We start from the raw sequence: 14,000 nt of genomic DNA, 5'->3' as shown, positions 1-14,000 counted from the left end.
AATAAATTAATTTCTCATATGAACTATAATTTAATTGTAAAGTAATATTTATTAAACGGAAACATTTTAAAAGTTCGAACTCAGTCACGTGACCAGATCAGACGACATTTTAAAATTTTTTAAATTAAAATAAAAAAAAAGGAAACCTAACTCGAATTATTTATTAAATTATAAATTAATTTCAAATTTAATATTTGGAGTAATAATCTTGTTTCAGATGTGACGATTTTTAAAGTATTTTCCTTTCGAATCTTATCTCCGACGAGGTTAAGGTACGAATTTAATTGCGTCACGTGACCGGAAGTTGTTTAATTATTTCAAAATTTCGAAATCAGAAAAGAAAGGAAAGAAAAGAAAAAAATTGATGACGTAAACTCCGATTGTCGCGTTTAAATTCGGTAGGGAAAAAATAATTGCGTATTAAAACTCATCGGCGGTCACGAAAAAATGGTGAGTCACGTGGCTCGGTTACCAAGGCCGGCCACCACGTGACCCGATACGTCATGGAGGTGGAATGTGTCGAGTCGGACGGCAAATCGGTGCACCTTTCCGTCTCTCTTACCTGAACAGGTGCTAAATGATGGATGAGCAAAATGTTCTGACTTTCGATTCCGTTAGGGATTATCTCTTCCAGAACGGTGGAAAAGTTAATAATCGCGAATTAGTCAAGCACTTTCAGTCTTACCTAACAAATCCAGACCTAGAGAAACAAGGTAGGCCTTTAGAAGATCCAGGTGTAAACAGGTACACGCGCGAATTTTAGAGGATTATTCGGGTATTTTGGCTTCTTTTTAAGACGTTTTCGGTGTGTTTTACACTCGTTACGTCACTTGCGCGCGGTAAATTGATCAATTACGCTCGTGTGATGTCACAGGTACGTGTGGGAAGAGGGTAAACAAACCCAATAGGAAGTCGTGTAATTTGGACAGATTTTTGGGATTTTTATCGCCATTTGTGGGCGATTTAATGTAAATTACTCAATTACACACGTGTAATTCCACGTGTACACGATAAATTGATCAGTTACATTGGTGTGTTGTCACATGTAAATATGGGAGGAGTGTAAACAAACTTGGAAAATTTGGACACTTTTTGGGGCTTTTTGTGGGTTATTTATTGTTATTGAGCAATTAAGACACATGTAATTCCACATGTACGTGTTAAATTTACGAATTACATTCATATGTACACATGGGCAGAATGTAAACAAACCATGAGAAAGTAGTTAATTTGGCCAGATTTTGGGCTCTTCATCCCCCATTTTTTTAATTATTTGTGGGAGATTTAGTGTAAATTGTTCAATTACACTTGTTGTCACATGTACACATGGGAAGAGTGTAAGAAAGACTAATAGAAATTTGTAGAATTTGGCCCCTTTATGGGTTCATAACACCCATTTTTTTTGGTTTGTTTATTGTAAATTGCTGGAATGCACTCATCTGTACATATGGGAAGAGTGTAAACAATAAAATTTAGCCACTTTTTGGAACTAATAATTACTTTTAAAACTATTTATAGCTTATTTATGCTTGTCAATTATAAATTGCTCAATGGCATTTATGTTTTGTCATGTTTACATAAGAACAAGGTGCAAACAGAACAACAAATGAACACTTTTTGGCTATTTAATGGGTTATTAATGCAAAATAATTCAACTGACACATGCAAAATGACATATACGTGACATCGCGGTATGAGTGTGCTAAGAGACAGAAAAATTAGCCAATATTTTTAATTATTATGCTTATTTGTTTAAGTAATATATGCATTATTAAAGTTAAATCACTTAATTTATACTACAAAGGTAAGATTTATGCAAGAATATAATATAAACAAAAGAAAAATATGCAAACATTATCTTTCATATCCTGGTTTCGTAACTTATTTATAGTTTATTAATGCTAAACTACTCGATTTGCACGTAGATAATGCCGCACGTACCACCATGCCGCGAGCATGTGTATGCGGGATGTCACGCTGCTACGGCGACGAGCACATATCAATCATAATCTTACGATGCAGGTCTTTCGGTTCTATATGAGATTTCGCATTTATTTTTGTTAACTGTTAACCTAGATATAAAATTTACATTCTATTAGTGTTTTGTGGTGTACTATACATGCATGACGTGTGACTGTGTGTGATAAATGTGTTTGTTTATGATTCCGAGGAGACCACTCTCTTCCGCCATGGCACTTATTCTTACCGAAGTTGGATTTTTACCTATTTTTTGATATTTTTTCTGTTTAAATTGAACTTCCAATGTGATAGTAGTATAACTTCCAGAGCATCTATGATAAGTGGGCATAATCTATGTGTATTTTCTGTAATTTTGTAGGCGTAGGTAACTTTAGGCATCTGCCTATTGCCAAATTGGGCTTTTGTGAGGTAATATTAGCTTCAACAAGAAGTAAGGGCATCTCTTGCTTGTGTAGGGGTAGCCGACGATCCCTGCTAGAGTTTCCCGCATTCCTTAGAGTTGTTGCCGCGATTGTCAGACATCTTCGTACGGGAGAGAAGCAAAAGGAATTGAGTCTAGCCACAATTTATTGAAAGATACTCCTAATGAATCCAGAAATGCTGTAAAAGTTTGGAGTTCTTACGTAGGTTGCTCCTGAAATTACGGCCTACATACTGGATTTATTGCTAGTATAAATTTGGCCTATAACCTTAGGAGGATGTCAGTCATTCCTAACAGAAATAAAATCATTTTTATAGTGAATATGCCTCACAGTAGGACAGAGAGGGCTGTGATCTCCTGAGGAACCTTAAGTGAACCTTTGACTGTGGAATTTAAATGTCTGCGTTGTCGACCGAACGTCCATATCGGACATTTGTACTGATGTTTTAGGCCATAAAATGCTATATATACGTCCCGTAGACGATAGAGTGACATTCTCGGTTAGAAAAATGCTAGTGGACGACAAGATTTAATTGTAACAAGTGTGCGTAATGTGTTTAAAGTTACAGACCTATCAATAACAGATTCTATTACTAGGGTGGTATGTTTACAGGAAGTACTCAGAGCATAAACAAGGAGGACACAAGTGACGATTCTATAAATTAAGCAAAAAAATGGCCGAACAAGTCAATAAATCTTTTTGGAAGAATCCGAAGCTAGGAGGAGGTTCTGTCGAAATTCTATACTTAATAAATGTGACGTAACAAGTTTAAAATGCAATTACAATGGACAGAATGCAAACATGTCCGTCTTTGAGTTGAAGAGGAAAGAAGGAAATAGGTCAGAGGTGAAAGCTATAAAGAATTTTTATTTGATTAGAGACTTTAACCGAGAGAATTTAAAAAAAGTTTAAAGTTTTTAAACAAATTTAAAGTGCAAAGGCTCGTCGTAAATCTGTCGACAGATCTTCCGGTAATTAATCCAGTTTTTAAGTGCAAGTTTGAGTTAATTTTATTGTTATTAAGCTTATAGTTATTAATTTGTTAAGCATGTTTTATATTTATATATATATCATCTGCTTATTATGTATTGAGGGTGAACCTATGTAAAGACCAAGTTTTTACAGTGTTTCACTGACTTCTGATCACTTCAGTAGGATATTTTGCTTAGTATATGTACAGTCAATACTAAAAAAACTTCCTAAACTGAATACATTAGTGTTGATATTGCAGATTTCTTTGTTAAGATTGGCCCAAAATCAGGTAATCACATTTTTGTTGTGTTCCAGTTACAATTGTTAGTATTAATCATAAGTAAATAGGTGTATAGGTGTATCTGGAATATAAAAATACCATGCTTAATTAAGTTTTGGTCCACCCTATATATACAAATTCATTAGCAGAATCACTTTTTTTTTTTTAATAAAAATTATATAATTACATTAGGCAGATTATTTACAAACACAGAGTACGGCAACGGCAAACACGTTACTCCGCGCCGAATTTGAAATGCAAATACCGAAGCATCCTTTTGTAACTTAACATTTGCATAAATTAATTATTTATCCATCATAAGCGATTACACGTCGCGCGATGGCATCCCGTGCAAAATCCCCATTTTAAAGTTTTCGGCAAGTGATGAGGCAGACTTTGTACGCAAAGTTAGAACTTTGAAGTAATTTTTTAGGCTCCTGTTTTGTTCTAAACAGCTGCGTAGACTAGAGTTTAGAAATTTCTGCATATGCAACTCTATTCAATCACATCGGTCCGAAATGTGCAGCTAATACTCGGAGGAATTCCACTCCAGTCCTGGTTTTTGTCAGGGAGTGAGTTTCTACTCCACGTCCCTTGGGATCTCCGGTGTAGGATTTCTTGATGGGATTGACATGTGGCCGGAGACACTTTCACTCTACTTTTGTTGGAGTTTTTAGAGTAAAAAAGTAGTCTCTAATGTCGAATATCCACATTTTATATTTAAATATCTGCTAATTAATTTTTTTTTCTTTTCTAGCTCAAGCCAAATTACACTTCAGAGATTACATCAATGAACTGGCCACACTGAAAGAAGAAAATGTAAGCTATCTTTATCAAATTACACTAATTAAATGTACTTAAGACTCTTATAACTTATATTTTATAAACTTATCTATATATTAATTACAAAATTGGATAATTAAGAAGGATGATTGTGCCCTTCACAATGATATCTGCTGAATCACAAGTGGTTTTTTTGAGCGCGAAGGCAAATATTATTATGTTAATGAGAAGATTTTTCGTTGGTGTCCACGTTAGCCGACCGTATGACCGTCTTTTGTGATATGCTACTCCACTTAGCTTGGAGAATGTGATATTCGACTTGCCGACGATATCTTATCTGCAATATTTACTCGATATTCCCCTTTCTAACGGCTCTCTAACACTGTGGAGATGCTTAAGATAAATTAGCATCAGTGTGAGTGATCAGATAATATTATGATCGATCATTTCGGCAAAATTGATCTCACTCCTTGTTCTTAATTGGGATTTCCTTTATAAATATTCATAATTTAGAATTAGGATGTAATTTGTTTTCTTTAATTTCTACTCTAATCTGGTGTTTAAATTTGTTTCCGATTTCAAAATTAGGGGGTGAAGTATGTTGTAATGAGGAAAAAGTACCTCGATAACACGCCCGTGAATGTGCCTAAATCTAGTCCGGCAAATACCGAAATTCGGCTTTATCCAAATGGAGTTTGGCCACAGGGAAGGTTTCAGAAGATTAACGAAACTGTTGTGGGCTATGGGGATACGAATGCGGGTGTGGCATCGTCTGTCGCGAGATGTGATGACAGAACGACGAGGTTACCCGTGTCGGAAGAAAGGGAGACGCGGAATTTTGTCAAAGTCAATCATTCAGAGATTTATCAAAACTTAACGCCAACTTCAGAAGCAGTTCCTCAACCGCCACCTCGTCGCAGAGGCGATAGGAGGGAGTCGTCGGGGAAGATAGAAGAAACCTTACGTCAGTTGAACAAAGAAAACTCCGAGACCGTAATCAGATCAAATAATTTTATGAATAAATTTATGAATGGTTTGAAGATCTCCTAAATGTGCTTTTTTTCAGAAAATTATAAGGAATGAGGCTTTGACCGAACCGATTATAAGTCCGGGTATGGTAAGAGAAAGAGCACAGTCCTTGAATAAGTTAGCTTCGGAAACTGAGCTAACAATAAAGTCGCCGTCACGACCTACGAGAGGTAATGTGAAAGTGGTAAGTATGTATTCTCATATAGGGCAGAAGATAGTAAATAAACCGATAGAGAATGAAGTGTTCTTGCCCCTGATTTTCTCATAAATTGAATAATTGTACCTCTAACCATCAGAGTATGAATTATTATACTTTGTATTCTCTTGCAAGCATTGTGCATGAGAATATGTGCTCAGATATACTTTGCCCATTGGTTAGAGGTGCACGAGCACTTATATACTTGCATGATAACACTATTCAGAACAGTTTTTTTTTATATATGGATGAACGTGGACACTCATGGATGAACGTACATTAGAGGAAAGAATGTACCTTTCCTCTAATGTACGTTCATCCACGAGTGTCCATTGGTAGGGCTGGCCACCCCGTCTGTTTCTCTAGCTTGGCTATTGACAAGGAAGACTGTACATTCTATCCGCCGACAAACCTTTGTGGCATGGGTGTCCACCGGAGGACAAACTGATCATTAATGCCATTGAATCCGGTCTTCTAACGGTAAGGGTGGTTAGAAGTTAGACCCTTATAATTAATTTCATAAGGAGTGTCAGAAGATTCTACTCTCTGCTTCACTCGGTAGTATGGTAAATTACCTGATAGAAGCTCGATTAGGCTAATTTAAGTAGAAGTACATCTCTCTGCTCTTCAGAAAGTTGCAGTAGACACTCGCACTTCACGGCCCACTTTGCGTTACCTCTAACAAATACAATAAGTGTCGAAATTTGTTTAGTTGCTATCTTCTGTTACCTCCATATTCCAGTAGAAACAGAGTAAACTAAATTCTGTGACTCACTACCCGAAACAAAAATAATTAATAAAATTTTCATAAAGTTTCTCATCCTATACAGAGTTTGGACGACGACGATACATCATCATTAGCCAGTGTGAGTAAACATTTTTCTCATATTTATCATTATTTTAATATTAAAATATGTAGCAAATAATTTAGTTTCGTACAAGTTTACGTAAACCGTATCGCCATTAATTTACAAAAAAGCTATTTATATGGCTACTATACAAAGAAAACATTGAATTTTTCATCAAAATAAAAAATTTATCGAAGTAAAATGATAAATAGAGTAGGTAAGCCATCTTTATAGACTCAATATGCAAGTGTCTAAATTTATACTTTGAGAAAATGCAGACGTCGATAGGTACGGGACGAATTAACATTGCCGATTTAAACGATTGGTGTTTGTTAGAGGATTTTCTTTGCTCTCGAATTTAATTTCTGGCTCGGATAATATTGTGTTTTTAAAAATAACAATAAAAAAATTCTCGCTGGGGAATTTGTATAGGTGTTAATGTAATTATCATGTATATATAATGCATACGACATGCATATTACCTGTTGCAAATTAGGATTTTTATGTAAATTTACAGAAAATTAAATAATTAAAAGAATTTATATATTTTATATAATTTCATTCGGTTTACGTACCTTTCGTTGCTTGGGTGTGTAGCAAGGTATCGATCGTCCAGCATCTTTTGAACTTGGGAATTGATGGGGGGGACATTGCTCTCGTCTTTGCGAGTTAGGTTTATCTGTAAAAGAATAATTGTGGCAGGTCATACAGCAGACTTAAGTATGTTTAAATTAATTAGTTAGCATGAGGAAATCAATTAGTCAGTTCATGTTAATTGTGTATTCGTGAAAAATATGATTAGGTTTAATTATATGCGGAGTCTGCGAGTTTGAAACAAAGGAATTACATTGAGCTTTTATTCTTTTACATGTGAAGCATGGTGCTGAGTAAGGAGAAATTAATTTGAGTGATTTTCATGGTAGGACCCAAGGTTTCTGAAGAGTTTAACAGGCTGCGTGCAGACTTTGCACAGATCACACAGTGGTGTGGATGCAACCTGTTAAATTCTTTGGAAAATTCGTGCCGACTCGGCTTCCTACCACCAAAATAACTCAAATTTTCTTCTTATCACTCGGCACCATGCTTTGTGTGTAAAAGAATAAACAAAACTTGATGTAATGTGGATCCAGACTGGGACACCCTGAAGGAGAATGTTGTGTCAATTGAGTCCAATTGTGTTGATACAGGATAACAGGCTACTGATATAAGGAAAATATAATAAAAATATAGTTACACGAAGATAATGTAGATTATCTAATCGGCTTTTATGATTTTCTTCCATTATTCACGCATATTTTGAAATGCCTTTATAATAGTTTGCTGTATACTATTATAGCAAATACTACAGTAATTATTTTGACAATTTAACACTTTATAGCATATAAATGAGCCTTTTGTAGAGATAAAGTGTACGTTCTTCTATTATCTGCCCTTCTATTAGTGATTTGATTCATAAATATTGCCATTTGTTGCGCTATACTAGTGCTTAAATATTTAATTAATTATTAATTGCCGATACCTTCTCCCCCTTTAAACTGGTGCTTCTTTGGTGACACTTTAGAAATAAACACATGTAATAATATGAGGTATATTCCTGATATAATTGTATATTACTTCATATAACTCAGAACTTTAATTGTTGCAGTGCAGGATGTGTTATCCTGTTTGTTATATAACACTGGATTTGCATAAATTAATTGATTTTTATGATGTTTTTCTTAACCTGTAGCTGAATCCTTATCGAAGAGAGTGGACGCTGAAGGCAGCTCAGGGAGACTACCTGTCACTCGTTCGCTTGTTGAAAGAAGAACCCAGATTGGCTAATTTTAAAGTGAGTCGAAATTTATTCTAAATATGTAGCCGTACGCAACACTTACACAACGAAATTTATGTATAGTGTTTCTAAAACTGGCATTCTGTCAATTGTATGCAAATTAGATCTGTTGAGATATTATCTCTAAACAAATACACTCATCTTACTCAATATAGGGAAATTTTGCCATTTATCTTTGTTTTTAAGTGACGAAAGCACATTTTTATACAGAAGAATGATAAATTTGTGAGGAAATCTCAATTTAAACTTGTCTCATTTGTATTTTTGGACACTGCCAATGCTTTACTTGGGTTCAAAATTGAAATTTTCTGCTAGATTAGGAAATTACGCTCGCCATTTTACGAGAGAAGATTAAGTAAAATGAATTTGGGTGGGTATAAGAGAAGAATTTTTCCGACCCGACGAGTTCCTTATTGGTTAAGCGAATCATTTATTATATTCGTAATGTTTAAGCGAAGTAAATGATTTTATGTCAGGATTTGTTTCTGATTATAATAACTTTATGACCGTATTAATTATTAGAGGAAGTTGTAACGTTCCACTCAATTGATGGAGCGAGTAATGACTTTGGAAAAAGTTGCTGATGTCGTTACAGATTTTTTTCCCCTTTTTATTATTATTATTACATTCGTCGCTTGTCGAAAGTATAATTTTCGGGTATCATTAACAGTAGAATACTTATTTATTTGTTCCCCATTTTCTACAGCCAAGTTTTAGAAACTTTCCTGTATATTATTACATAGAGATGCACAGGTTTGGAATTTATAACCTCATAATTATAATCTTTTAAAAATAAATACAAGAAGTACAAGGAAAAGAAAGTATTGTATAGACTTTTTATGGCACCAGACAATGAGCGATGGCAAATACTTTGCCTAATTGGACACAATTTTTAGAGGAACTGTTTGATAACAATAGAAAACAAACCTAATAAAGTGATTATCCGATCCCCACGAGACACATGACATCTATTTTAGGAATAAATCTAAAAGTATGCTTTACTCCGCGAAGGTGGAATTTTTCCTATTCTCTATATGAAGAGGTGACGAACTTCGAAAGATGTAGACGGCATCCCAATTGATCCGTAATCATCCGACATCCCCGGTCTCGGCAGGAGACCGTTAATACCAAACAGGATATTAAGATTTAGTACTTAACCCCTCTCGCACTCCGTGCCAGTTTTGATTGATTCTATTTGCTTTGCATCTCTAGCGAATGGGGGGGCGACTCTTAAACAAGCAATAACATCATTTTTGTTTGTTGTAATGCCATCAATCAGTTATACTTACCGATTTTTATTTTTCTTTTCTTAGGATTTCATTTCGGTAAGTAAATTACTATTCAGCTACCGTTACATAATTTGAAGAGCTGATCTTAATTTTTTTTTCCTCCATTGTTTCCTTCGTTCCCGATTTAAATATGCAGGGGGTAAGTAAATGCTTTTCTAATTGAATTAGTACAAATTGGAATGAATGCTTAATTAGTTTTTACTTTCAACCCATTTCTGTCGACTGAATTTTTATTGTTTTTTCGTCCCGTGAAGTTCGTAAGTACCTCTAAGCTTTGAAATTTTTAATTAATTATCCGAAACTGTTATACTAAGTTCATTATGGGACATTTTAGACAGCCCTCCATTGGGCAGCTAAGCATGGAAGCTGTGATATTGTCAAATTAATCGCCGGGAAGCACAGGGTAAACCCAAATATTCGATCGGTAAGTGATTTTAAAGTGCTCTTACGTAATTTTTTATGCAGTAAACATTCACTAAATTCTGTTTTTTTCCCCCCTCTTCTTTCCCTTTCATTTATAAGCATGTAAGTATTGATTTTGTTTTTCTTGCTACATATCTGAATTTTTTTGTCCATTACTAATGCTTCATCTCTCCATTTTTCATTGTCGCAGGGGGTGAGTATTGAATATTTTAAAGTACAACCGAGGGGTGGTACAGTCGGCAAACTGATTTAAATCTGTTCTTTGCATCAGGGGTATACGCCGCTTCACATAGCAGCCATGTTTAATCGTCTGGAGGTTATCGGACTCTTAAAAGCTACTTACGGTAATTAAAATTAATTTCCAAACTTACCACTTGCAATTTAAGTTTTTGAAACCACTTCTCGACGGTTTTTATAGGGGCGGATGCGTCCATAAGAGACTACAGTGGAAAAAAGGCAGAAGACTACTTACCAAAGACAGAAATACTTAAAGAACGTAAGATGACCCCTCCTAACTCTCTTCTTATCCACCGAACACTTTCGTCTTCTATTCGCTCCTCTCTGCATCAGTCTTTCTTACGATCGACGAGGCCCGTCGTCAGATCAAGAAGTGTAAAGTCTGCCTATTTTGGATGATTACTTAAGTTTTTTTTTTTTTTTAATTTCTTACTCTGCTATGCATGCTGGTTGTGCATGGTGCATGTTGGGACTTTATCAGTAATTTTATCTGTATGGCTATTGTCTATAGACGTTATATTAAAGGTGAAAGGTTATCAGTTGAATCTGTTTTGTGATTATTTATATATATATAAATCTATGTTATGTATAATGGTTAAGGTTATTTTCGGTGTTTTTATGTACGAATTTTGATGATTTACATGCTAAAATGTGCATTTAATTTGTTCTTAAGCTTACAAAATCTATAAAATCTCAAGTTCCTTTTTTGTAAAATGACAATTTGTTTTAAAAACATAATTTTTAGGGTGTCTTTTTACAAGAATAAACTGAGCTTTTAGTTAATTTCACCAGTAAAAATCTTTATTTCTATCTTGAGGAAACCGTATTATGTATTTTCTTTTCGTTTCTTTTCTTTCGAAGACACAATGCAGTGACCTAAACTTAAACACTGGGCGAATTTTTCATCCTTTTTATTCGGTTGGGTGTCATCCTTGCGCAGGGGCCATGCTTACGTTTACGTAAGCATGGCCCCTGCGCAAGGATGGCAAGGGTTTACGTCACTGCATTGTGTCTTCGAAAGAAAAGAAACGATCTTTATTTCTGTTTTAAAAATGTCAATTTCAGGATTGTCAGTTTATAAAAATTCAATTTCCTTTTTAAAAAAAGACAGTTTAAAAATGATTTATTGAAAAATAACAATTTCAGAAATTGACTGTTTTGTAAATTTGCAAAAAATTGAATCGATTTCAACAATTAAAAATTAAAAAATGAAGCAAACTGTTAATTACTGGGTTGGCGTGTTAGATACTAATTAGGATTAATCCTGAATCAAAATTGTGGTTTGTAGCCCTTCATGCATCCCTTCTGTTACATTTTACTTACTGACAGATCAGACAGGCAGATAAGGCTCTTCCGCAACACATTTTGGACCTCCCAAAAGACTTGTCAGGATTTTTTTCTTCCATTTACGTATCATTTATTGCCAGATATACATCTTGGCATCATAGTCACATCCCATTAGTAAGCATTACCGCATATCCATTCTCAATCCCCATCAGGGATGTATGTAGAAGAGAAAACAATAGTCAGTGACAGAAGGCCAGGTTGACATATCCAAACTCAAATGACCTCTGGGGCTTTTGTCTGTCACCTGACATGATCGACAGGGGGTTTGGCTTTGGGACTAAGCAAGTTGGGTGACTCGACGGGGTGGAAGATGCACAGTAAATTGACTGGAACTATTAGCTTTAGTATGTATATATATATGCAATTTTACATGTTATGAATGTAAGTGCCTACCCCCCGGCTTCTCGTGATATTTCGAGAGGGGGCGAATTATAAATTTTAAAAGAAACTGGGAAAATAATTATAAAAACACTAGAATAATGGATGAGTTAGCGTTATTAATGAGCGGCAATGTTTTATGGATGAAAAATCGGACTTTCAATCAAGGGTTATAAATAATTTATAGAGTATTGAGAATCAATAAATGTTAAATTTAATATTGTAGGTATTTGTTTTTCCTTCCCCCTTTAAAATTTATTATTTAAAGAAAAATAAAATAAATAACAAAGGATATTCGTGATTTGATTCTCTTGTTTAGTAGACTGAATCGTGAAGTCGACAAGTCAGTATACCGAATCTCTGACAAAGGGGGGGGGAGAAAGCGTACACGTCATGTGTCACAGTAAATAAATATGGCTACGTTCAGTCGATCCCGTAATTGAATTTTAATTCTCTTTGTATATCGAAGCTCGAACGAGGATCTTGCGCTTCCTTTAACGCTTAAATTGATGGCATTTGTGTAACGTTTTTAGCTGTTCCGCTGCCACCTGTCAACGAGGTGAATTTAACTCGTATTGGATCCCTGAATGCTAAAGTGAGGAAAACTGCTTCGGCTCTATACAATGCTCGTTCGTCTAGAGTTAAGAGTTGGGGGTCGTCGGACAGCCTCGCAGAAATGGTGAGTTCTTAAATTGGGAGAGTGCTCGGTTAACACCCCAGTAACACCGTTTCTTTCTTTGTAAACAGATGGCGAATCATTTCATTTCCACCCCGAAACCCCTCTCTACAAAGAAGAAAAAGAAGAAAAAGTAAGTTGCGTTTTTGTAGTCAGTCCGCGTTAAACAATTAAAAACAAAAGACAATAAAAAAATAATGTGCCCACTGTTTAAATGGAGCAGTTTTGGTTTATTATTATTAAAAGAAACAAGTAAAAAATTGCTCAGTTTCAACAATTGAAGCCTCTGTTTTTTAACAGAGATTTCAATTGTTAAAACTGAGCCAAATAAATATCATTTTCGGATGCGATTTTCGTACTATTTCACGTTAGTTTGGACTCCGCTCGGTTTCGGAATGAAATTAAATCGGAAATTAGAGCATAAGTGATCAATAAAATCATTAACTACGCCTCTGCTATACATAATAATTAATTATAATTGTTAATTAATTAATGAATTTTTATGTTTCAGCGTGGAAGAGAAGAAGATTAATGAAGATTCCGATTCGGACAGTGCTTACGGATTCTATTCTTGATAAAACTGCAGTAAAGATGTCACAATCGTCTACATATTAGCTTTATAACAGTACAAAAATACTTTGTATACGTATTATTCAGTATTTAAGAGGTTTTGGCTCCTGCCTAACGACGTAGGCATTCTATACTATATTTATACATACATATATTTTTATATTTATATTTAGATTTATATATATAAATGTTGTTTCGAACAAATTTTATACTGTTTTAAAACCTTTACGTTTAGCGGAGTCTCGTGGGGCTCCGTTTTAAGTGTACGGGTCGAAATAATCACCAAAGTAATATAGTTATGTATATAACTAAATAAAGGATAATTACGTGTTTATGTGTAGAAGTGGAGTAATCTGTAGTGGAGTTTATAAGCAGAGGTCCACATCTAACGTCAATTAAGCTTGACACGCGGGACTGGCTGGCCATTATCCACTTAACAAAGGCCGTCTCCCTTAGTGGATACGGTTGGCATTACCTAGGGAGACGAGTAGCACAGGTGTTACGTAATGCCTAAATAATAATCTACTTCTGCAATTGGTATAGATGGACAATATTGTTGACAATGGTCGAGAGGCACGAACGGTGATGTGCACACGGACGGGATTAAGTGATCCCCTAATATTTACTCATGAATTTTAATGCAACTTCTTAGTTGGTAGTATGAAAAACACAGGTGGGTTGTACCCTAGACAAACAACCAATCCCGAGCGTGATTAAATTATACTTTCAAATCATC

General features: G+C 35.0%; 1 protein-coding gene across 3 annotated transcripts; it reads left to right on the top strand.

Moving 5' to 3' along the window:
* Window positions 1-355: 355 nt before the first annotated feature.
* On the top strand, window positions 356-13,607 carry LOC136969787 (ankyrin repeat domain-containing protein SOWAHC-like). Of its 3 annotated transcripts, XM_067264043.1 has the most exons (12): window positions 356-713; window positions 4,412-4,473; window positions 5,026-5,430; window positions 5,504-5,650; window positions 6,493-6,528; window positions 8,240-8,341; window positions 9,658-10,158; window positions 10,247-10,400; window positions 10,475-10,552; window positions 12,552-12,697; window positions 12,766-12,827; window positions 13,206-13,607. In XM_067264043.1, exons 1-7 carry the CDS (start codon window positions 578-580, stop codon window positions 9,706-9,708), a joined length of 939 nt encoding a protein of 312 aa, XP_067120144.1. In that variant the 5' UTR covers window positions 356-577; the 3' UTR covers window positions 9,709-10,158; window positions 10,247-10,400; window positions 10,475-10,552; window positions 12,552-12,697; window positions 12,766-12,827; window positions 13,206-13,607. The 3 variants fall into 3 exon arrangements, with proteins under 3 accessions (XP_067120144.1, XP_067120143.1, XP_067120142.1); XM_067264042.1 differs by lacking the exons at window positions 12,552-12,697; window positions 12,766-12,827; window positions 13,206-13,607 and having other exon boundaries at window positions 9,658-9,890; window positions 9,968-10,158; window positions 10,475-10,838; XM_067264041.1 differs by lacking the exons at window positions 12,552-12,697; window positions 12,766-12,827; window positions 13,206-13,607 and having other exon boundaries at window positions 10,475-10,838.
* Window positions 13,608-14,000: the final 393 nt, after the last annotated feature.

Source organism: Centruroides vittatus, unplaced genomic scaffold, assembly GCF_030686945.1.
Source record: "Centruroides vittatus isolate TY-2023 unplaced genomic scaffold, ASM3068694v2 contig_181, whole genome shotgun sequence".
Taxonomy (NCBI): domain Eukaryota; kingdom Metazoa; phylum Arthropoda; class Arachnida; order Scorpiones; family Buthidae; genus Centruroides; species Centruroides vittatus.
The sequence above is the reverse complement of the archived record's forward strand: the minus strand, read 5'-3'. Positions and strand labels throughout refer to the sequence as shown.

Excerpts from the sequence above, each read along its gene's own strand:
- LOC136969787 (XM_067264043.1), top strand. The coding sequence starts at position 578 with ATGATGGATGAGCAAAATGTTCTGACTTTCGATTCCGTTAGGGATTAT. Across the intron at positions 4,474-5,025 it reads CCACACTGAAAGAAGAAAAT|GGGGTGAAGTATGTTGTAAT; the intron begins GTAAGCTATCTT and ends TTTCAAAATTAG. Across the intron at positions 6,529-8,239 it reads ATACATCATCATTAGCCAGT|CTGAATCCTTATCGAAGAGA; the intron begins GTGAGTAAACAT and ends CTTAACCTGTAG.